The 23,248-nt window shown below is 33.9% G+C and overlaps 2 protein-coding genes across 2 annotated transcripts in view; both read left to right on the top strand.

The window, feature by feature from the left end:
• LOC111051066 (cadherin-87A) overlaps positions 1 to 23,248 on the top strand; it is a 196,797-nt gene that overhangs the window by 34,361 nt on the left and 139,188 nt on the right. Inside the window, exon 2 of the mRNA XM_039421490.1 lies at positions 13,921 to 13,991. The gene's annotated coding sequence lies outside the window, so the exon portion shown is untranslated. The remainder of the gene's footprint in view (positions 1 to 13,920; positions 13,992 to 23,248) is intronic.
• On the top strand, positions 1,916 to 3,933 carry LOC111051067 (transmembrane protein 185B-like). The gene has a single exon (XM_022337492.2). It carries the CDS (start codon positions 2,149 to 2,151, stop codon positions 3,157 to 3,159), a length of 1,011 nt encoding a protein of 336 aa, XP_022193184.2. The 5' UTR covers positions 1,916 to 2,148; the 3' UTR covers positions 3,160 to 3,933.

Here is a 23,248-nt window from a genome sequence, read left to right as displayed (position 1 = left end):
TCATTAAATTGTAATAGTTATTCATCGTGTATCTAGAAGCACTGATATTTAGAATCCATAAGAAAGACGTGGTCTCATCCGGCGTTTGCAGTCTGTTGTGCCTGTTATGGAAACTCAAGAATGACAGTAGTGTTACAAATATTGGGGAATGGTAATGATTTAATTTCAAATGTTTCACTTTGATTCATGTATTATCCATTGTTGAAGGTCGTGTACTGTACACCATGTTTGAGATTTATATTCTCAGGGAAACCTTCATGACGTCAAATATGGTTATACCGATAAAAATATTCTTATTACGGCAATTCTATCACATTTTTTTTTAATGCTCTCACCGTTCCAAACTTGTCTAATGACCCTTGATTAGTAAATGTCAATGTGTTCACAAGAATTGTTTAAAATTTCGAAAATCTACCCACTCTACAGAGCTGCGAAATTGTAGCATTCAAAATTTCTCGTTTCCATGCGCCAATCAATATACAGTATTATTTTAAATTGAAGTTCCGTGAGTTTTTCAAACTTCCTTACTGTTTCTGCTGGTGGAAATGGAACAACACTGGAGTTGATTCTTATCGTCTACCGGAACCTTCAGGTGCTGAGCTTAGTGAAAGTACACCCTGTAGCTTGATTTCGGACAAGTGCAATAATTTATTAGGTTGCTAGGCTGTATGAGCCAGAGCCCGTACCAGTCTGTACTGCATAACAACAGACGACAATAAGCTAAATTGAAACAGCCGTTGCGTCATTGTGCCATTACTTAGTACAACTATTCTAGTCGGGCATTGGGCATTTAAAGCACCTACTATATTCCTTTAGTGAGTTGCTTATCATGTTGTCAATGCTTGTGAACTGAAGAGATAGAAAGGACGGCAGATGGTATTGCACTGATTATTTGAAACGCGTGTGCTTCATTCGTCTCATATTTAAGGTAGACTACTATTGTAAAAGTACAATACTACTTTTAGAATGGTATTTTTGTATAAGTGGATGGAGTAAACCGTAAAGTTTCAAGTTGATAATATTATTACCCTAGCCTACAAATTAGCCTATAATATTTGTTCTGATAGAATGAAAATCATGTTAACACGAAAAATTGAAAAATATGACTGAAACCTTGATATACTTGTGAAAAATATTGATAAATCCAATCCTAGGCTATAACCATACTTCAAATTCCAAATGTGAGAGTATATAGGTACTACATATTTGTTCTCATACATTTACTCAACTTTCAATTAGAAATAAGAAAATACGTCAGTAATTCAAGTTTCCATAGGCTAGTTTACATGTTTGTGATACTATACTTTGAATGGTCATCTATTTATCTGTATATTATAAAGAAAAGAATCATCTATCCATCTGTATTATAAAGAAAAGAATTGACTTTTACTTTTGGCATGTATGGGACACGAAATACTATGTTTGATGCATTATCACTTATGAACTAATCTGATTTAATTGCAATTTCACATGAAGATTCTGAATAAAACTATGATCGTTTTAAGCCTGTTTTCATTTTTATTGATTAATCAGTCAATTTTTATTTAATAATAATCGAAATAAATGCTTCCCATTTGTGATTAAAAGTTTACGCATTGATAAAAGCCCAACCAAACAGAGTTTTCTCCAAGTGATTCCGTGGCGTAATTAGATTTTCAATCTATAGTTAACCCAATGTATAGTTAATGGGTTAATACTTTTGAGGTTAAAAAAACTTGAAATTCCAGTGCATCTGTCTATACGGTACTAAACTTAAACGTAAACCCTACTGAAAGAGAACTAACCGATTAGTCGCTATTTGAATCAACCGCCCATTGAGTCACCATCATGGACGCACTTACATTTTGACTCAAGTAGTGTCAAGTTTTGATTAAAGCAGTCTCTTTCCGGTATGCTTGCTCTTGCTGCTTGGAATTATTGCAATCGCAATGGTAGCCTTCTTCTTGCAACGCTGTCTCCTTTTGTCCGCGATCACGCTACTGAAGTATCTTCTCATAAGTTCTGCATTGAGAATAAGAGCAAACAGCTATAGTATTTGTATTGTAGGTTGTGAAAAAAATTACAAATGAAAGTATAGTGGGGCTAATTTATTTAAAGTTGAAAATTATGCTGAGTGTTTGTCAAAGCTTATTATTTTGAGTTATCAAAATGAATTTGCAAACCATTTTTCGAGACTTCAACCCCAGCAAATTTATAGTGCATTCTTCGTTGATGGTGTTCACTGCTCTATTTGCTTTACGACTGGATGGTACTATTAACTGGAGTTACTGGACTGTTTTCTCGCCAATATGGTTCTGGAAATTCATGGTCATAGCTGGAGCCACAGTTGGCAGCTACGTTTGGTGGCGATACCCGCATTTCAGGTTGGAAGGTGAGGCCTACATCCATTACAAAGCAATGCTTGTCAGTTTAGCCCAGCATCTAATTCTTCTGAGGTTCGAATTGCTAGTTTGCAATAAACTTCAATCAGGTCATCATTCATGGATACTAGTGTTTATTCCATTGATCTTTTTATCCATAGTTTCAATAGCAGTTTGCATTTGGGCAGTGAAACATGATCGATCCTTCGAGTTGGAACTGTTCTGTGCAGTGAACATGCTACAGTTCATTTTTTTATCACTTCGCCTGGATGGTTTCACTTCGTGGAGTTGGGTAGTGGTATTTGTGCCATTGTGGATTGTCATGTGCTTGAGTTTGGTTGGTTTGTTTTACATCATTATATATGCTCTGTTCCGCACACAACAATTGAACGCCAGATTAAGAAAGATGTGGTTCAATTTAGCTCTCGCCTACACACTGCTAGTTGTTCCTGTTTTAGTCTTCCTGGTGCTTCTGACAAATAAGTTGGACGGTGACATATCTATGAATTACAGTGGAGTTGTTTCGCCTTTGTTTGTATCCTACGTTACTTTGTTACTCTTGACGTTTAGCGCGAAAGGGGGCAACAAATGGTGGTTTGGGATCAGGAAGGACTTCTCTCAGTTCTTGCAGGAGTATGCCAACATGGCGTATTCGACCGGAAGAGCATCCGAACAGAATGATGGGAGCAGCTCAAGCAATAACGCATCGCAACAACCAATCATCAAAGAGAAAAATCACAAGAAAAGTGACCTCATGAAACCAGTGGTACCTGTTATATCGATAGAGATGCCTGACTAACCCTATAAAATGTGTGCACTATCAGCATTGTAAATAGGTAGTTGATCTTAACAAAAAATGTAAGCTGTGAAATATTATGTGAATGTCGTGTATTGTTGACTCTCTCAGTTCTAGTTCAGGTAGTTTAGAAAATGTTCTTGTGATATTACTAAGCTAATGAAAATGGATGTTAGAGCTGTGATAAAAATTATTTGCTCACTGATATACTCACTGGTGATAATATAAGTAATCGCAATTATAAGGTAGGGTTTGCTTGTCATGTTCTATACCCAAATTATTTATGGATTATTTCGGATTGGTCCATCGGAAAATATTAATGTTATTGCAAACCCTGAATGTCACTCTGCTTTCCCACGATACTCTCATGCCGAACCTTCAGTATAGGCTGTAAATTGCCCAATCTCAGTTGACATATTTAAAATTACAAACGTTGTGAATTTAACAAACTTTCCTACTTAGCCTATATATTTTTCTATGTAATAAAATGGATTCTATTATGTAATAGACCAAATTACCTAATTAATCCACCAAAGAGAATGGTATTTTACAACACAAAATTTATCCCGGTGCAAAGCACCCGTTGTTCAATCAAACATTTTAAATATAATTAGCAAACAACATAAAATGAAATGTTTTGAACTTTCCTCTTTATTCAAAGTAGAAATGAGAGCTCAAGAAATTTGTTTTTAATCAGGTCAGTCAGTCCTTTTTTTAATTTATTCTCAGGAATTGAACTATGATAGAATTACATTAGTGTAACTTGATTTTTCTTTTTCAAAAATAATTATTTGTTTATTATTAGTTTAAAATATTGGCTTTTGTTAAACTCAGACTAGTCTATTTCAAATTTCTGTAATATATGAATTTTTTGGTAAATAAATTTCAAAATTTCATATATTTTTCTATAAAAAATTAGTAAATAGAGAAAAACTATGGTTTTTATGGTACAGACCGTGAGATGTCGTATATATATATACGACATCTCACGGTCTATATATATATATCAGCTCCAGTGGTGTGCACATTATTCTATATTCAAACATAGGTAGCCTAGGTACTATCTGAGATGAAATATTCTTTCCTCTATGTTACTATTATTAGAGAGCTGGCGAAACCGTCTTCCCTCTCAATTTCCTAAAATAGGTATCGTTCAGCCATTTCACTACAGTACAAGATTCCCGATTCCCAGGCTAGATTGTGGACTACTGTCCGAATTCAAACTAGCTTCTTTGCCTGAGGTGAGACTGCTTCCAAGATAATTCTCGTTTAGCTGATCGTCTTCTGAAACAACCGAACTTGACAGATCCTAATTAGATTTGTTGAAATTCTCTTCGATCAAAATCATTTCCTTAGTCAAAGTGACACCTTTCTGGTTGATCCAATGTAGATAGATATTCGTCAGAGGTTGTCACATGTCCCAAGGCATCCTCCAGTAGCTTCGAAATATTCGCATGTAAACTCTTTCCCACTGCCTCACTACTTGTAGACGACCTCCTACCGTAATGTTTTTTCTTCAAATTGTTGCCCATTTTCTGATTTGCTCTATCCTCTATCACCACAATTTGATTGCAAATTGCTATGATTCTTTTTTTACATGCATATAGCCCTGAATAACAAAGTTATTCAACAAATTTACCCCTATATAATCGAAATTATAATCGTATATACGAGAGAATTTAAGGAAAATACCTGAAATTGAGTAAAGCTTCACAATTTATTATGTTTGCCTATTAATGCTATTTTGCTTGAAAATTTGTTCATTTTTCTACTATTTTGCAAACAATAGGCGTGCCCACACACACCGACCTTGTGCTGACTCGATTTCATGGATTTAATTGAATTGAATTAGATTAGAAAAAAATGTGCTCTGGCTCCCAGTCGTTGGGGAATGTAGATTAAGTCTCTCCAACGTAACCTTCCTGGTGCCACATAGTTTGCTAAGTTACAGAATTGCAACATATTCTGTTTCAACAAAATGTGGATTATGCAGTTCTTACGCTTACCCTAAGGTACGCTATGATTGGCCATTTTGTTCCCCACCTTTTCAATCAGTCAATAGGAGACTCGGTTCAAAGTCATTATGTTCTTCTTCTTCTTCTTTGGCTGTGCCTTATCCCATTTAAATGGGGTCGGCATTCCTTTCTCTTGTCGCCTCTCCTCTCGAGTCTGCATCTCCACAAAGCCCTATCCAATGCTTCCTCTCTCCTGCAACCACTCTCCCGCAAGTCAGCCGCTATTCTATCTCTACACCTCATCCTAGGTCTATTTCATCTCTTCTTGTAACCCCACACATCCATCTTAACATTCTTATCTCAGTCACTTCCATCTTTCGTTCCTGTTTCTTTGAAATTGGCCATGTTTCTGTTCCATACAGCATAGCTGGCCTCACAACTGATCTATACACTTTTCCCTTCATTTGACAATTCACTCTCTTATCACAAAGTTATTTTAATCCGTACAAAATTACTTTTGACTTGGATGGACATGTGCAGCAGAGAAATGTAGGGATACAGCGGCGCGATGCTACCGTTCTGAACAGGCCAGCATTCTCTAATTTCTAGTAAGTGTTCCAAGTGCTCATGACACACTTACAAAGTTACATGTCTGAAAGCACTGAGTCGACTGAGTCTAATCAAAAAATTGGCAACTGCGCTTCTGCCTATGACTATTCATCTCCCTCCATTTATCTGCGCCGCATATTCCTCCAAGTCAAAAGTAATTTTGTATGGACTATAGTGGGGCGAATCCTCAACCGAGACCAGACTATGTTCGGAAAACACACCTTGCTGGTAAAGTGGTAACCGTTTAGAAGCAAAGATGTAATTTCTTTGTTGACTTGTAATGTCAGTTTATTTTCATTTATCATCTTATCATGTTAGTGGCGGCCTTAATCAGCCGCCATTTTGAATAAAAGTATCATAGAACATTTCTATTGATGTCATCTTTATTGAGTAGAGACATCATTATTTTAACGTCAAAATCGTTAAAAGTAAAAGTTGAGAGCAAAAGTGTGTTTCCAAAATGGTGATACTCAGACGACTGTCACCATTTGAAAACACATGCTCTCGACTAGAGTCGAGTCTCTTTTCGACCTGAGTCGCGTAAGTTTGAGTTGAGCCTGAGGCTCAACTAACACTTACACGACTCAAGTCGAGAAGAGACTGCGACTCTAGTCTCTTCTCGATGCAGCATGTGTTTTCAAATGGTGACACTCAGACCAGTCGATTCTAGTCTCCGCGACCTCACGACTGTGAGACTGAGTCGAGCGTCGACTCGACATGTTCGTCGAGCCTCGACTTGAGTTGCATAGTACCGTGCATTTTTAATGAAGGTGAGGTAATGTTTTATGAAAGTGATGTTTTATCATTTCAGATAAAACAATAATACGAATTAGATAAGACAATATATGCATATAATTATTATAAAATGTGTTGTATTCAAATTAGTGACGAATGAGATCGTATATTTTTAATAAAGTATGGTTAGAAAATAAGAGTACCTAGCATGGAACTGAAGTAGTGACATTGGCCCATATGAATAAAACCAGAGCAAATGCTCATGAGCAAGAGCATGGAGCATAAGGTTTTGCTCATGAGCAAAAGGTAGAAACAAAAGCATTTGCACATTTTCATATGAATAAGCTTTACCTTATACTTTTACCTTATGCTCCTGAACTCTGGAGCAAATGCTCACGTATTTTAAAGATTTTTCATCAGCAGATTCGCTTTTGTGGCCTTACTTTGGTTTTATAGCTCACGGAAACGCTAAATATGCAAGTAGGGTGCACCGCTTGTGTTTGCGTCGTCTGCACTGTTTTCTATTTATGAATAGAGTTTTAGGTTAGTTGATTTTAGAATTTTGAAATAATAGAGTGAAAAATGTCATCTCTATAATAATCTTCAGCATATTCTTATAATATCAATAGCCTCTTATAATCGTCTACACTTTCATTTTCTTAAATGCCTATTTCCTATTTTGTGATGGCTATCTTTTGTATTTATTCTTTTGTAGGGATAATGGTGATATATATCATGGTTGAATCTAAAAAGAGTTTTATAGTTCTCAACTATTGGTTGTGATCGTATCTGGTATAGTTTCCTCTTCCTCATACGAATTAGTTGAGCAATTTTACTATGAGCAAAAGGTGATAAGCTGCTCTAGACTAGACTCACCTTTTTTGAAGCATTTGCTTCAAAAGTTGAGCAAATGCTCTAGTTTATTATACAATTTTGAGCAAATGCTCAAACTATTTTTTTGATGAGCATGAGCAAAAGGTTTTGCTCACGTTTATTCATAGAAAATGAAGCAAATGCTCCATATTTTAGAAGTATAAGCAAATGCTCAACTTTATTCATATGGCCCAATGAGTGAAAAAGTCGTAAGGTCGAGAGACTAGAGTATCCTGGACTGGAGTCGTACGATTCCAGTCGAGGTAGGTAGTGTGAGTTGAGCCTTAGCTACAGGAAACTTCTCATCCAACCAATGTATTTCAAAGGCATCAAGACGCTATCTTGAAGAGAATCAGATCTGCCGCTAATTTAAAATCACACTCAAAATAGATCACATAAATTAAATCAATTTCAATTTATACATTATATCTAAAAACAGTATTGTACTGTATATTCATGATTATTATTCAGGATTCAGTGATTATAATCGTTAATCAATTCTGATAAAAGCTACAATAATTTTTGTAAACAATGCGACGTTGCTTGAGACGGAAGAAGCTGCTAAGCTTTTGGTTGCACTAACTAAATCTAATTCCCTTCAGTTAGGATTTGGAACACGATACTGGTCAGGTTTCTTCCATTCTGTACGTAATCTGTGATCGGGGATTCCACTGTTTTGTGAACCATTTGATTGTCCCGTTTCAAAATAGTCTTATGCGATTACATGTCAATGCTATTAATTGTATTCAGTTTTCACACGTCCCAAATTGAATTATTCACACGTGAAATCCTTGAATGCGATTGCTCATTAGATTCAGATTCACACCAAACAATAACTGAATTCCCATAATATATTTTACTTGCTTCTTGGGCATCTCTATAGGATTTTTCACACTGCCGAAGGCTCTCTTTCACTTTCATTTGTTGTGTAGTTCATCCTGAAAGTATTATCGTTCAAGTAATTCATTAATGGCTCTGGAGAAGATAGTCAATGGGATGGATATGGATACAGCGGCGCGATGCTACCGTTCTGAACAGGCCAGCATTCTCTAATTTCTAGTAAGTGTTCCAAGTGCTCATGACACACTTACAAAGTTACATGTCTGAAAGCACTGAGTCGACTGAGTCTAATCAAAAAATTGGCAACTGCGCTTCTGCCTATGACTATTCATCTCCCTCCATTTATCTGCGCCGCATATTCCTCAAGTCAAAAGTAATTTTGTATGGACTATAGTGGGGCGAATCCTCAACCGAGACCAGACTATGTTCGGAAAACACACCTTGCTGGTAAAGTGGTAACCGTTTAGAAGCAAAGATGTAATTTCTTTGTTGACTTGTAATGTCAGTTTATTTTCATTTATCATCTTATCATGTTAGTGGCGGCCTTAATCAGCCGCCATTTTGAATAAAAGTATCATAGAACATTTCTATTGATGTCATCTTTATTGAGTAGAGACATCATTATTTTAACGTCAAAATCGTTAAAAGTAAAAGTCGAGAGCAAAAGTGTGTTTCCAAAATGGTGATACTCAGACGACTGTCACCATTTGAAAACACATGCTCTCGACTAGAGTCGAGTCTCTTTTCGACCTGAGTCGCGTAAGTTTGAGTTGAGCCTGAGGCTCAACTAACACTTACACGACTCAAGTCGAGAAGAGACTGCGACTCTAGTCTCTTCTCGATGCAGCATGTGTTTTCAAATGGTGACACTCAGACCAGTCGATTCTAGTCTCCGCGACCTCATGACTGTGAGACTGAGTCGAGCGTCGACTTGAGTTGCATAGTACCGTGCATTTTTAATGAAGGTGAGGTAATGTTTTATGAAAGTGATGTTTTATCATTTCAGATAAAACAATAATACGAATTAGATAAGACAATATATGCATATAATTATTATAAAATGTGTTGTATTCAAATTAGTGACGAATGAGATCGTATATTTTTAATAAAGTATGGTTAGAAAATAAGAGTACCTAGCATGGAACTGAAGTAGTGACATTGGCCCATATGAATAAAACCAGAGCAAATGCTCATGAGCAAGAGCATGGAGCATAAGGTTTTGCTCATGAGCAAAAGGTAGAAACAAAAGCATTTGCACATTTTCATATGAATAAGCTTTACCTTATACTTTTACCTTATGCTCCTGAACTCTGGAGCAAATGCTCACGTATTTTAAAGATTTTTCATCAGCAGATTCGCTTTTGTGGCCTTACTTTGGTTTTATAGCTCACGGAAACGCTAAATATGCAAGTAGGGTGCACCGCTTGTGTTTGCGTCGTCTGCACTGTTTTCTATTTATGAATAGAGTTTTAGGTTAGTTGATTTTAGAATTTTGAAATAATAGAGTGAAAAAATGTCATCTCTATAATAATCTTCAGCATATTCTTATAATATCAATAGCCTTCTTATAATCGTCTACACTTTCATTTTCTTAAATGCCTATTTCCTATTTTGTGATGGCTATCTTTTGTATTTATTCTTTTGTAGGGATAATGGTGATATATATCATGGTTGAATCTAAAAAGAGTTTTATAGTTCTCAACTATTGGTTGTGATCGTATCTGGTATAGTTTCCTCTTCCTCATACGAATTAGTTGAGCAATTTTACTATGAGCAAAAGGTGATAAGCTGCTCTAGACTAGACTCACCTTTTTTGAAGCATTTGCTTCAAAAGTTGAGCAAATGCTCTAGTTTATTTATACAATTTTGAGCAAATGCTCAAACTATTTTTTTGATGAGCATGAGCAAAAGGTTTTGCTCACGTTTATTCATAGAAAATGAAGCAAATGCTCCATATTTTAGAAGTATAAGCAAATGCTCAACTTTATTCATATGCCCCAATGAGTGAAAAAGTCGTAAGGTCAAGAGACTAGAGTATCCTGGACTGGAGTCGTACGATTCCAGTCGAGGTAGGTAGTGTGAGTTGAGCCTTAGCTACAGGAAACTTCTCATCCAACCAATGTATTTCAAAGGCATCAAGACGCTATCTTGAAGAGAATCAGATCTGCCGCTAATTTAAAATCACACTCAAAATAGATCACATAAATTAAATCAATTTCAATTTATACATTATATCTAAAAATAGTATTGTACTGTATATTTATGATTATTATTCAGGATTCAGTGATTATAATCGTTAATCAATTCTGATAAAAGCTACAATAATTTTTGTAAACAATGCGACGTTGCTTGAGACGGAAGAAGCTGCTAAGCTTTTGGTTGCACTAACTAAATCTAATTCCCTTCAGTTAGGATTTGGAACACGATACTGGTCAGGTTTCTTCCATTCTGTACGTAATCTGTGATCGGGGATTCCACTGTTTTGTGAACCATTTGATTGTCCCGTTTCAAAATAGTCTTATGCGATTACATGTCAATGCTATTAATTGTATTCAGTTTTCACACGTCCCAAATTGAATTATTCACACGTGAAATCCTTGAATGCGATTGCTCATTAGATTCAGATTCACACCAAACAATAACTGAATTCCCATAATATATTTTACTTGCTTCTTGGGCATCTCTATAGGATTTTTTCACACTGCCGAAGGCTCTCTTTCACTTTCATTTGTTGTGTAGTTCATCCTGAAAGTATTATCGTTCAAGTAATTCATTAATGGCTCTGGAGAAGATAGTCAATGGGATGGATATGGATAAGAGTGTTTTGTAACTACCTTGCAGTGAGTGTGATTGTAATTGTGTGATGTTAATACTCCAACTAAACTGGAAAGTCTCGCTTGTCACGCAATATTCCTTATCTTATAGTTGTAGTGCTAGTCAAACTACAGTATTTTGTTTAGTCTATGAGCATGGGTTCACACCAGCAACAGTTTTACTAAGTAAACATTTGCTAAAATCGACATTCCATCTGGTACACTAGCCGGGTGCGCGACTGCACCGGCAACGGTTTCCAAACACTAGCTCTAACCACTGGCTGTAACTAAACTGTAATTACTATGAAAAAAATAAGTAGTAATCTATCAATTCTGTAGACTACTTGTAAATATTTTTTACCTTCGATAAAGACTACATCTAGAAATTTTGATTGATAAAAATATTATTCTATGCTGTTTTTCTTTTGTTAATATTAGTTCAAATCAATTGTGTGAATATTACAAACATATGTATGAGGATTGGATTTGAAATTGGAATACGAAACTAGGCTACCTATGTGTAAGGATTTAAGTTATTGTATTGCATGTTTGAAGGAATAAGTTTGCTGTAGAGAAAATGAACTCAAAAGGTTGGCTTACTATGGTTTATTATTGACAACCTTTTCTATTCGAAATTAAATAAGTTTGTAACTTGAGATTTCTTAGTTAACTTGTTTGTTGTATCTTCTTCATTAAGTTATATTATATATATAAAGTAAAAATGAATAGGTGGCATGCATTAATTGCCTATCAAATTATCCATGCTATCTGTATTTCCATGCATATATTCATGTCAGGTATTTGCAGTTTTTATTTGTGAAATTCTCAGAAAATGAAAAAATGAAAAATATTGTTCACTCATATTTAATATAACTATGGATTATAAAAACTCTTTGTTAATAAACAGTAGTGAAACAGGAAAAGATGCAAGAATGCAGTGTTATTTGGGAAAATGAAATATTCTGAGGCAAATATCATGAAAATATTGATCTAACGATAAAATTAAGTTTATATCAACATATTTTTGACTATTTTAACTTGTAAATTCTTAATCACACCAAACTTCGGCATCAAAAGTCAAACAAGAATTTTATACGGATTAATCAAATTCACTCATTGAAATACCATCTTACATTTCAAAAGATAATTAAACGAGTGAACTCTCCATTTATTCACATCAAACTCTTGCCACTTATCCAATGTATTTTACAAAACATCGATGACAGATCAACAGCCATTCAATGGTTGCTCTTTGTAACTAGTGCATGAAATTGATCAAATGTTCTCAGCTATCAATTGTTGTCCTCAATGCACACTGGAATGTAAGTGGGAAGCTTTGCTCAATGCTGACGAATGGTGGTAGGCCTATTGATGGAGCATCTTCTTTCCTGTCGAATTTATCCCTTGTTTACCAAAAAATAATTCCAATGGCGACACGTTTGTGGGACTGAGGCGGCCGTCTAACCGTGACAGTGGATTCGGTTTTTGTGGTCTGCAAAGCTGCAATCTCCAGTCGCTTGTGAACGGTGACTTCATTTGCTAAAGTGTGATTCATTTCACACTGACAGCGTTAGTTGATTGTGAATAATTGATGTTATTTATATGGCTTGCTGACACTATAGTCAGAATCAGTTTGCTTGTTGCTGATAGGCCAGTCTTTTGCGGGCCAGGTTGGAAGAGTCTTCATGCCTTAATGCTTGTTTTAATGTAGGTTATCTGTAACCTGGTAAACTTTGATTAGGTCAAATGAGAGGCATAGCAACTATTGTAATGTCCTGATTTATAACGTATCCTTATCTATTTAATTAGATAGTGCATAGAACTAGACAATAAATCCCAGAAGTAATTTGGGCGCATTTTTGGATTCTCCTTGAAATTTAATCAAATGTAATAACTACTAAGTACCGGTATTATTTCCGAATTATTTCTTGTCATACCACTACATCCCCTCTCAAATTTCAGTTAACCATTCAACTATCAATTATTCAACTTCCGTTTTTATTCATAGGTGCACAGTGATTCCTTCTTTGCTGGTCAAATATATCATAATATAATATTATCAATATCATTTTAATGATAAGTGATGTTGTACAAATAGGTGAATGAATTAAAGAACAAAAATTCTGAATATTCACTCTCCTGTTACTGTTACCTATTTTATTGTTTTAAACTTATGTTATATATTTTTTATGTACAAGTAACGTAATTTAACTTCGCACAAAGTTATTGTTTTTGCTTTTGGCTTACCTCTTATCAAATAAAATTCAATTAAGTTTCTAATGTTTTATAGATTGCTTACTATATCATGTATGTTTTGCTAAACAGTATTAGGTACACAATAATTGTATTATAATTATTATAAACATATTTTGTTTGAAAACTGACAATTCGAAATACCACTGAAGCATGAGTTCAATTTTTTGTGATTAGGAAATTTAGGCTAATAATTGAAATGATTAATCGTTTAAAATGTTTAGATCTATTAAGTGTAATCATAAAAATATAGCATAATTATGCTATGTTTCCTCTGTGGTGTAATCTAGTGGCATTAAGAACATTCCAAATCCTCATTTTTATTAATTATTGGTAATTTTCAAAAATTACCAGTGGTAATTCCATTTCCACTTCAACTAGGAATACATAACTAGATGACAAATCAAAAACGTACCTAATATATTGTTTATTATGAAAACAAATTCATATTTTAGAGAATATTTTTGCATGTTTAAAATTTCGAATAACGATTAACAAAATAATTCACATGCAGTAAAAATAAATCTTTTAAATGTTTAATAACAAAAAATAATTATTGGCTTATGCAATCGTCACTTCTTTCCAAACAACTTGATTATCTTCTCTTGTAGTAGGCTATGTCGGAAATTCATTATATACCTTTCCCATTTCTTCAATAATAATTTCATATCCGTTCTTTTCGACAGGTGAGACGTGTTTCCTGGACCTTTCTCCCACTTTGAATAGAAAGAAAGCGGTGACAGGCGGTTACTGATGTGTAAGTGCATGCATTTATGTATTTTTCACCATCTCTCATGACTATAAACTAAGACTGTACTGTAACAGAGTATAATTATACTACTATGCAAAGCACATCCATAAGCTATTGTATCCTTGAAAAGTCAGCAAGCGTGCAAGTTCCACTGTGTGAGCAGGATTTATTCATATTGTTCCAGTCTGATTGAAGTTTCTGGACTAGGAATATGAAAAGTAGTTTTACTCAGTTTATCTTGACTTCCTTGAAACCATTCAACTGAATAGAAGAGTGTTCACTTTTCAAGGCTTTAGTAGGAAAAACACTTTTGGTCTTTGAAAGTCTGTGGCTGACCTAATAATTAGCCCAATGTCACTATGATTATGAAGATTGAATCTATTTATATTCTCAAAAACGATTCAAAATGTATTGATATGTCTGTGTGTAACTTTAATAATGCAAAACATTATTGTAGAGGCCTCATTCATAATCTATTCAGATAGACAAGATAAGACCGGAGCTATCGCTTGCTTTAGACTGCCCGGTTCGTAAGTTCAGTTTAGTTGTGAATCTGACTCAATGCAGAAAACTGTTCCGCACGCTAAAACCCGTACCGATCATGTTTGCTACAGTTCACTAACCAATATAATAGATAAAGGATAAGCGTAAGCTTATATAAGCTATATTTCTTGTCTCTGCCAATATCGCCAATAAAGAATACACATCGTAAGAGTGATGTGTCCTATCCTGCGCAGACTGCGTAGACTACACATGTCACTCATTACACCCAACTCAACGGAATTGGTGAGTTCCGCCCTGAGTACCAGAACACAGTATACTATTATTACCATCACCGCCCCTCCAATTATTCTTTGAAAAGAAATTAGGCCTACTTGGTGATCACATACCATATTGAAAGTTCACTACCTATTTGAAAAATCAAGAAGTGGAAAAAACTATAATCATATTAAAAAAATCATGATCAACACAATGAATTTAAAATGATTGGATAAATTTAATGAGATGAAAAATACTGTATGTCATGAATATAGGAAAGAGAGTAAACTTTCAACTAAAAATAAATGTATCTCATAATAATATTATCAGCTTCATTTTCAATTGACTGATTCTAATCTTTGTCAAAATTTCTCAAGAATTCCAAGATAATTAATAATATGTGCTCAGATTAACTTCCTCAAGTAAAACTTTACTTGCTTTAATTTTGATGAATTAAGAGTGAAAGTAGAAGTAAGTTCTATCTTAAGCTGTAGTTCTTTTTAGTTTCATAACTTTGAAATAATAGCTTTTATTGTCTCTTTTCTGTTTAGGGCTACTTATAATATAAATAGAAAATGACAGAAACATGTTGTGATAAAATAATTCAAAAATGGTAGGCTACTGAGATTTGCATTTCTATTTACAAAGCTTTTATGTTTCAATTTTTTTACTGAATAAAAAAATAGCTTTTATGTTTTTAATTTTTCAAATGAATCCACGTTTGACCGTACTTCTCACTTTTTTAAATTGCTTTGACATTTAACATTTCTTCCTTCGCTAGCATATTTTTTTTGGCTCACGATCTCTTATATTCTCTTCCACTTTCCTTACCGGTTTCAGTCTTCGCACCGGTGACATTATCAGTACAATTAAATTCTAATGCTCGATCACTACTTTCATGACTACTCAAAGTCTTTCAGTTGTCTCTTTTCAGAAATCCTGCTGGAGAATCACTCTCATATTTATGTTGAGATATTTATTCCATTTGTGGATACAATATAACAGATCATATAAATATGATTAGGATAGAAATACATAAGTTCCTGTTCCTCTTGATTATTAGAAATACCATTGTTAATGCTGACAATCATTCATAATACAACGTGTAAATTATGATTATTATAATCACTTATCTCATTCCCTGTCTCTCTGGGTCTTCTAAAATGTTCAAAACATTTTCAAAATGAATGCAGGAGATGAATTGTATATTAAAATATTTATTTTTGCCTATAAAATGAGTGTCACATGAGACAGTTTACAGTACAAACAGTACATGTGTGCAGTTTGAGTTAATAAAAGTTGATCAGCAATAACTGAGTGCCAGAGCAAAACTAAGTAATAAAGAATCATTATTCATTATTTTCATCACCTGTAATAGAAAATGCATGTCATGCTAGTAAAACGACTGAACTCCATCTTTAGTGGTAAATTGCTTTGGGAATATACCAGAGAGAAGATAATGAAACTATATATAATAATGATGTAAAATATAAGCCTACTTATATTTTATCTTTTCCACAAATCAACTAAAAACTAATATAGGAAATGCCTAGAATATTCTGCAAGTATCTAAAATCTTGATTATAATAATAGAGTACTATTCAATTAATCCAACAAGCACCAATTAATAACATAAGTATTGTCCAAATTAGTAGATACAGGTACCTTCTATTGATGGGTAAAATGAAGTTAAATGTCAGTTATAACTTGAAATAGTTTACTGTTATCGGTCGCTACGTGGACCTAATCGTTCAATTTCTGTACATTTGATTTTCAAACAATAAACTTCTGATTGTATAATATTTAGCCTTCCTTTTCTCCAAATCATATAATGTTGATATTTTTTAAAAATTTATTCTTAGTTTCAATTTTTTAATCTTCCATAGCAGCGCACAAAACTAAACAAGCATTAAGTTATGTGCAGTATAGAATTACAATAAAGTTAAAAGTATAAATAGTTGGAATTCTGATTCAAATAACATAGTAATCTAAGCAAGTATTCAAACAATGCGATTTCCATTCAATGTCAGCACAAAAAGCACCAATTGATGCATTATTTCAATTTATTGTATAAAAAATATTCTATAATCATCTGCTGTCAAAGTTTAACCACGGTTTGCTGTCGCGTCTCACGGCTCATGATTGCCAGCCAGTAGACTGTAATTCACCGTTACATGGGCAGAGGTACTGCTGGAAGCCTCTGCAATAGAAAAGTCTCCTCATTAGAGAAACCTCTATGCTAGAAAGGTCTGTATACTTTTAGAAGGATGTGTAATACCACCTTTATAGCTTGAGCTTACTATGCTTATACAGAATGTCCCACGAAAAAGGTGATACCAGTACGACCAAGGTGTTTCCTTAAGAATAAACAAACATAAACTGTCTTCAAAGAATGCTAAAAACCACTTGAAATTATATTGTAAACTTTTTCGATAAATTCAATGAAACTGATAAGACATTTCAAACTGCATTGGCTATTAAGTGGTTAAATTATTCAATCTGCAATGTATATTATAATAGGAAAACCAATTTATCCTTTGAAACGTTGATTAATTCTACTCCTTTCAACATGATAAATCATTACATTATATCTAGTGAAATATCATCTTAATCACCATTGTAAATACAAACGTTCAATCGGATTCATTGTTAAATTCGTAAAAATTGAACATGTTGATCCATTCACAAAATATGACTGATTTCTATTGACAAATTTCGGTTGTTTGTTTATTTTGCTTGGAGAACACCATGATGGTACTGGGATCAGAGTTATGTAATATTCTATACTCTATATACTGCAAGTATATTCTATTCTCTTTGGCTAGGATCAGCTTACTTTTTGTGAGATTAGAACTGTTGAGAGTGTGTGATGTCGCTCTACTTCTATAGTGAGAAACTGTTGCATTCAACATTCCTTGAAAATAACATCAATGCGTTCCATTCAAAACTCACAGTTTGAAGTGAATATCACCTTTTGGTACTTATATTATTCTGTATTCGCCGCGCATTTAGGCCTACTGAGCAAATGTTCTTGTACCGTTTGTAGTAATTTACGTTGTGTCGCTCTATGACTCATTGCCACGCACCATGGGTCAAGATCCTTCAAAGAGCAATACATCCGGCGACATGTTGCAAAAGTTGCCTTTAAATAGCTGGTGGCCTTTTATGGTCGACTAACAGTAGCATAAGGGGGTCTTCAATCCTACCTCACTCACATTCTACTATTTACTTGACAAGAAACTTGCAGGAAACTTTAGGGGTTTCGTAGAAAATCTCTAACAAATTAATCCATTTGAGATTGGGTGGATATCTGCAGAATACTTGCAAGATATTGATAGAATACTTTTAGAATTGACAGAATGTTCGCTTAATGAATGGAAATTTTCAATTTCTCATTAATTCTATATGAATGGAAAATTGTGTCTCAAATAATTACAGTATGACATTTTTCATTATCTTCAAACTTAAATTAATTTGAAGCTAATAGAGTGATCAACTTTTTTTAGTATGAAAATGTGGTACATTAAACATTTATTTATAGAACTTTATTAAAACTTCACTGAAAAAAGGTAGAACAGAAGTGGGGTTACCAGTTACAAAGATACCAAGCAATTTGTTTCAATGGTGCTATAGATTATTATCTCTACAGGATTATTGTGAGTATTCTGTCTGTTAATGACGGATGAAAGATATCAAATCACGAGCATTTAATAGAGAATTATTATTCCTTAAATAATAAGGTATTTGGAAGTAATTAAGTTCATACACAATAGACAATCAAATCGCAACACTAAATTACAAATTTGATTGTAAATTTTGATATTAAATTCTTTTTTTATAGTGAAATTTTCTATTGTAAATTTAGATTAAAAAATATCATACAATAGAAGAATCTATAAAAACACCAAAATTTTCTGAAGAAAGAAAATAATTTCAATAGAATATTATCTATGTCAATTTCAAATGGCTTCAACCTTATTTCTGTGGAAATTTGATAGCTTCTAACATATTTTTGATGTATTACCCGCATATTAAATTCAAAGCTCTCAACTATTGAGCCTGACTTTACTTTCGTTAGTGATCTATGTATGCACTGTAGCATTTGTGTGTTCAATCTATTACACCTACCTTTTTACTAACGTTCAACTACAAAAATCTCCAACACAATTGATAATAGCCATGCATGTAGTACGTTATCGGACATGCAAAACATTTAATAGTGAAAGTGGATGTGTCTCTCTGAATAGCATTGCTAATCTATCCTCTTGAAAGTAGCTCTTGTTTTTTGCCGTTCCTGTTGTGTAAAAGCAATTTTATTGTTACCAGATACTATAACTTTGCGGAAGCTGGTATTGAGTAATAGTGAATGCCCTACTAGAAAATGCTACTAATATTGATAATTGCGAATTTAGTAATAATACAATTATTCCTTTCAATTAAGAGGCATTTAAAAAAATATTGATGATTGAGAATTGAGTAATAACACAATTTATTATTACAAGTTGAGTGAGAGCCTGGTATTTTTGTTTGATCTATAAATTGGAATAAACCTTCAGCAATGGAATTCTACTCCATAGATGAAAATTAACCTCACGGTTTTCATAATGAAGCCTTTCTAATTATCTCATATAATCAAAATAAATAGGTATCTGGCCAAACTGAACTAATTATTTTATTCCATTTGTATTTGAGAAAAAATCATCAAGCCAGCGGAAATAATTATGTAAAAAAATATGTAATAGAAAAACATAGTAGGCCTACAATACACAAAGTACTCGAGTACAGTGACCTGATGGAGTCTGTATAATGTTTAATTTTGAATTAAAAGAAGCACCTAACAATTGATTTGATGCCCTTGTTTGATATTCCCCTATCAAAAGCCTGTCGTCATTGAGTTGAGCTCAATTGAAGCGATTAGTTCGTGCTGGATTGAGTTTTCAAAATGGAAAGGCTTTTTCGATCTTTACCATTAATAATGTTAGCTTCTCACCTTGTCAAATACTATACTAGAGTAATGACAGGAGAAACAAGAAGAACCAGTTATCGGCCGATTTTTAAAGAATTAAAAATCCTTCCGTTGCCTAGTTTCTACATTTTCGAGACACTGTTTTATAAAGAAACACCATCATGAGTTCAATACAGGAGAGGTAGTTTTCACAGTTACAAAACTCGGTACAGGTAAAACTCGAGAGACGAGGCTCATCACAAACTCTTTATCAGCTGGGAGTGAAAAGCGCTGGTATAAGATTATTCATTGTTCTACCTGCGCATCTCAAGGAAATGGACGCTAAGGATTTTAAAACAAATATAAAAAAATATTTATTGAATGTCTCCGCATGTTCAACTGCGGAATTTACGGCTCATTGCGAGCAACTAAGACTGATTAGATAAATTTAGACTGAAGCGTTCAGACTCATTGACGAATCTACATACTCCTTTTAATTTAAAGGTGGTCAACAGATTATTTGATAATAATAATATCTGCTTCTCCAAAGGCTTTTAGCCCAGTCAATAAAGGTTTTTTCGATCCGAAAATTAAATAAAAGCTGAATCTTCTACCATCGATAGAACCCTCCCAGAGGGTCATTCTCCCAAAAGTCCCAAGGAATCCCCTTGGAGCTTTCCCCCCTAGCACCCCTCAAAGTTGAAAAATGCAGGTAATCACGGAAAATTATCTCTGTACCCATGATCGGAAACAGCTCTATTATATGCCATTCGATTCGTTACATTATGGACTACAATACTAGTTATATTCATTTTTTCAATAAATTAACAGTTTTCTTGATAAATAATATATATGTAAAATTTAGGGGGTTTGCGATTTGATTTTTTTGTTTTCTTCGATTAACTTTGAAGCAAGTAGTTTTAAAGAAAAATGAGATAAATAATTAATGTAGCCACTCTCATTGCAAATCCATTGATGTATATTTTTATGTATTTGCGATTCAATTTGAGGCTGTGGAAGGGGAAACAGTCGACGCGGAACGGCGCGGCTGACTCTCTTAGCCATAGTAAACAGCAAACTGGAAATCAATTATCTCTGTAACCATTAATCGGAAAAAAATCTATCATATGTCATTCGATTCGTTAAATTAAGGACTACAATATTAGTCGGATTCATTTCCTCAATAAATCGAACAGTTTCCTTAATAAAATAATATAATGTAAAAATTTAGGGGTTTTTCGATTTGATTTTTTTGTTTTCTCCGATTAACTTCAAAGCAAGTAGTTTTAAAGAACAATGTGACGAATAATTATTGTAGCCACATTCATTGCGAATCCATTGATGTATATTGTTATGTATTTGCGATTCAAGTTGACACTGTGGAAGGGGAAACAGCCGACGCGGCTGACTCCCTTCACCATAGTAAACAGAATAATACTGCTGTCTACATTGCATCTCATTTAGGCCTCTTTCACACGATAGGAGACGTGCAACTTGAACACTGAACAGTGTTCTCGTTTTTTTGTCGAAGTACATTGAGTCAAATCGTGTCTTTCACATGGTGACTCCTATCCAGGAACCTCGTTTTGTCACGTCTTTCCCCTCGAGGCAAGCAGAGGCAAGATCTAACAACTATGCCGACGTTTGCTCAAAGTATATGACTCATCACTTTTTCTCAAAGTCTAACTTCCTTAAAAATATAGATAGAAGATTTCTGATTTCGGATTTGGATTCAGCGACCCCAAATTCTTTAAAGCCTAAGTCCCGTTTTCGAAAATATCCGAAAACAAGGAAGTTATGGCTGTTTTTAATAAAGCTTTCTATTATCATATAATTATACGGTAAAAACGAACAGGTACTGTACTATACAGTACGTAAGTACTTTAGCTATTATAATACAACTTACACTGTATTCGTGTAGGAAATTTGGTAGGTTATTTATCTTGATTTCTGAAAATATCCCAAAATAAGGGAGTAAGATAACTTTGAAAAACCAAAGTTTTCCTGCCGATTGAAGAAACATTAAAAATTAGTCTAAGACATATTATGTCTTAGAATAAAAACGTGTAACAAATATCAGATCACTATTCAAGCTATCAAGCTTTTCATAAATTTATTTGCCTCCTCATGGCAGAAGGTTTGCGCCCAACGTTTTCACTTAAACATTTCTATGATTAAATTGTGATAGAGAACATTATCGTATTGTTCTTCTAAATCCAGTTACATGTACATCGATTTTCGTAAAATTGATTTTTTCACCGTTCCTATGAATTCTAAGAATTCTATGAATTGTTTATACAGGTTCATCACAGGCCAGGCTGGTCTGAGCTATTCATGACTTTTTTTCAGTATGCATTATCAACTCAGCAGTTCTAATACACAGACATCACTACTTGGAATGCCATGACATTTTCTATTCTTTCAATTCCTATTATTACCATAGATCGATTCAGATCAGCACAATGTTTATACTGTATGTTCATAATAGATTTTTCTGATTGTAAAAAGAAATAGTCAATAATTGCTGGGAATTTAAAGTGATATTCAACGATTTGAACCTGATAAATTGGATTGTTGAATGACAATTGAAATTCAGTGAATTTTACTGTACAACATTCCTTTTCTCCTATTTTATTGGGTGATGAGTGGAGATGATTTATGATTTCATATTTGGATTCATCTTTTCATAGTTCAATATTTTTTTGGAAAACTAGAACTTTTAAAAATTAAAAATGTTCATGTATAAACTTCTCAGGTGTTCAAAAACTTCTTAAAACCTTTGCCTGTCCCTTTGTGAGGCAGGAGTATTATTATCTTAATACGTACTAAATCATATGATAATGGAAAGCTATATTAAAAACAGCTATAACTCCCTTGTTTTCGGGTATTTTTGAAAATGGGACTTACGCTTTTAAGAATTTGGGGTCGCTGAATCCAAATCCGAAATCAGAAATCTTCTATCTATATTTTTAAGGAAGTTAGACTTTGAGAAAAAGTGATGAGTCATATACTTTGAGCAAACGTCGGCGGAGTTGTTAGATCTGTCGGCTTATTCGTAAGATCCCCATGTGAAAGTACAGGAGAGCTGCAAAATATGAAATATGATCTTCCGTAATATGATATTCCAGGAGCGAGGTCTCTGCCGTGTAAACTGGCCTTACAGTATGGCGCTCGAAACAATCAATTTTGTCTATTGTTTTGACATGCGCTGTATATAGATTTTCACTTTTCAATACTCTTAAAAAAATATTACAATTTTCTTGATTTAACCATGCTCATGATAAAAATCAGGATTTCGTTGTTTTCTCACAGAATTTATTATATTAATTTGAAGTGTGCCTTCTCCATACGAGTCAGAGGTAACACGATTTGATAACTCTAGTTTCAGATATTGATGTTTTTCAACGAAGTTTCATGATATATTATGTGTCCGACTCCTTCATCTTATCCTTATTTTGTGAAAAATGAAGATTCAAAATTTATTTTCGTAGCTTTTCATGTGTTTTAACTTGTTTCATCACTCTTTATAATTTAAACACTTGATAATGGAATGAATATC

This window comes from Nilaparvata lugens, chromosome 2 (assembly GCF_014356525.2).
Source record: "Nilaparvata lugens isolate BPH chromosome 2, ASM1435652v1, whole genome shotgun sequence".
NCBI lineage: Eukaryota > Metazoa > Arthropoda > Insecta > Hemiptera > Delphacidae > Nilaparvata > Nilaparvata lugens.
The sequence above is the reverse complement of the archived record's forward strand: the minus strand, read 5'-3'. Positions and strand labels throughout refer to the sequence as shown.

What these genes read in the sequence shown, in the direction of transcription:
- LOC111051067 (XM_022337492.2), top strand. Translation starts at nt 2,149, where the DNA reads ATGAATTTGCAAACCATTTTTCGAGACTTCAACCCCAGCAAATTTATA.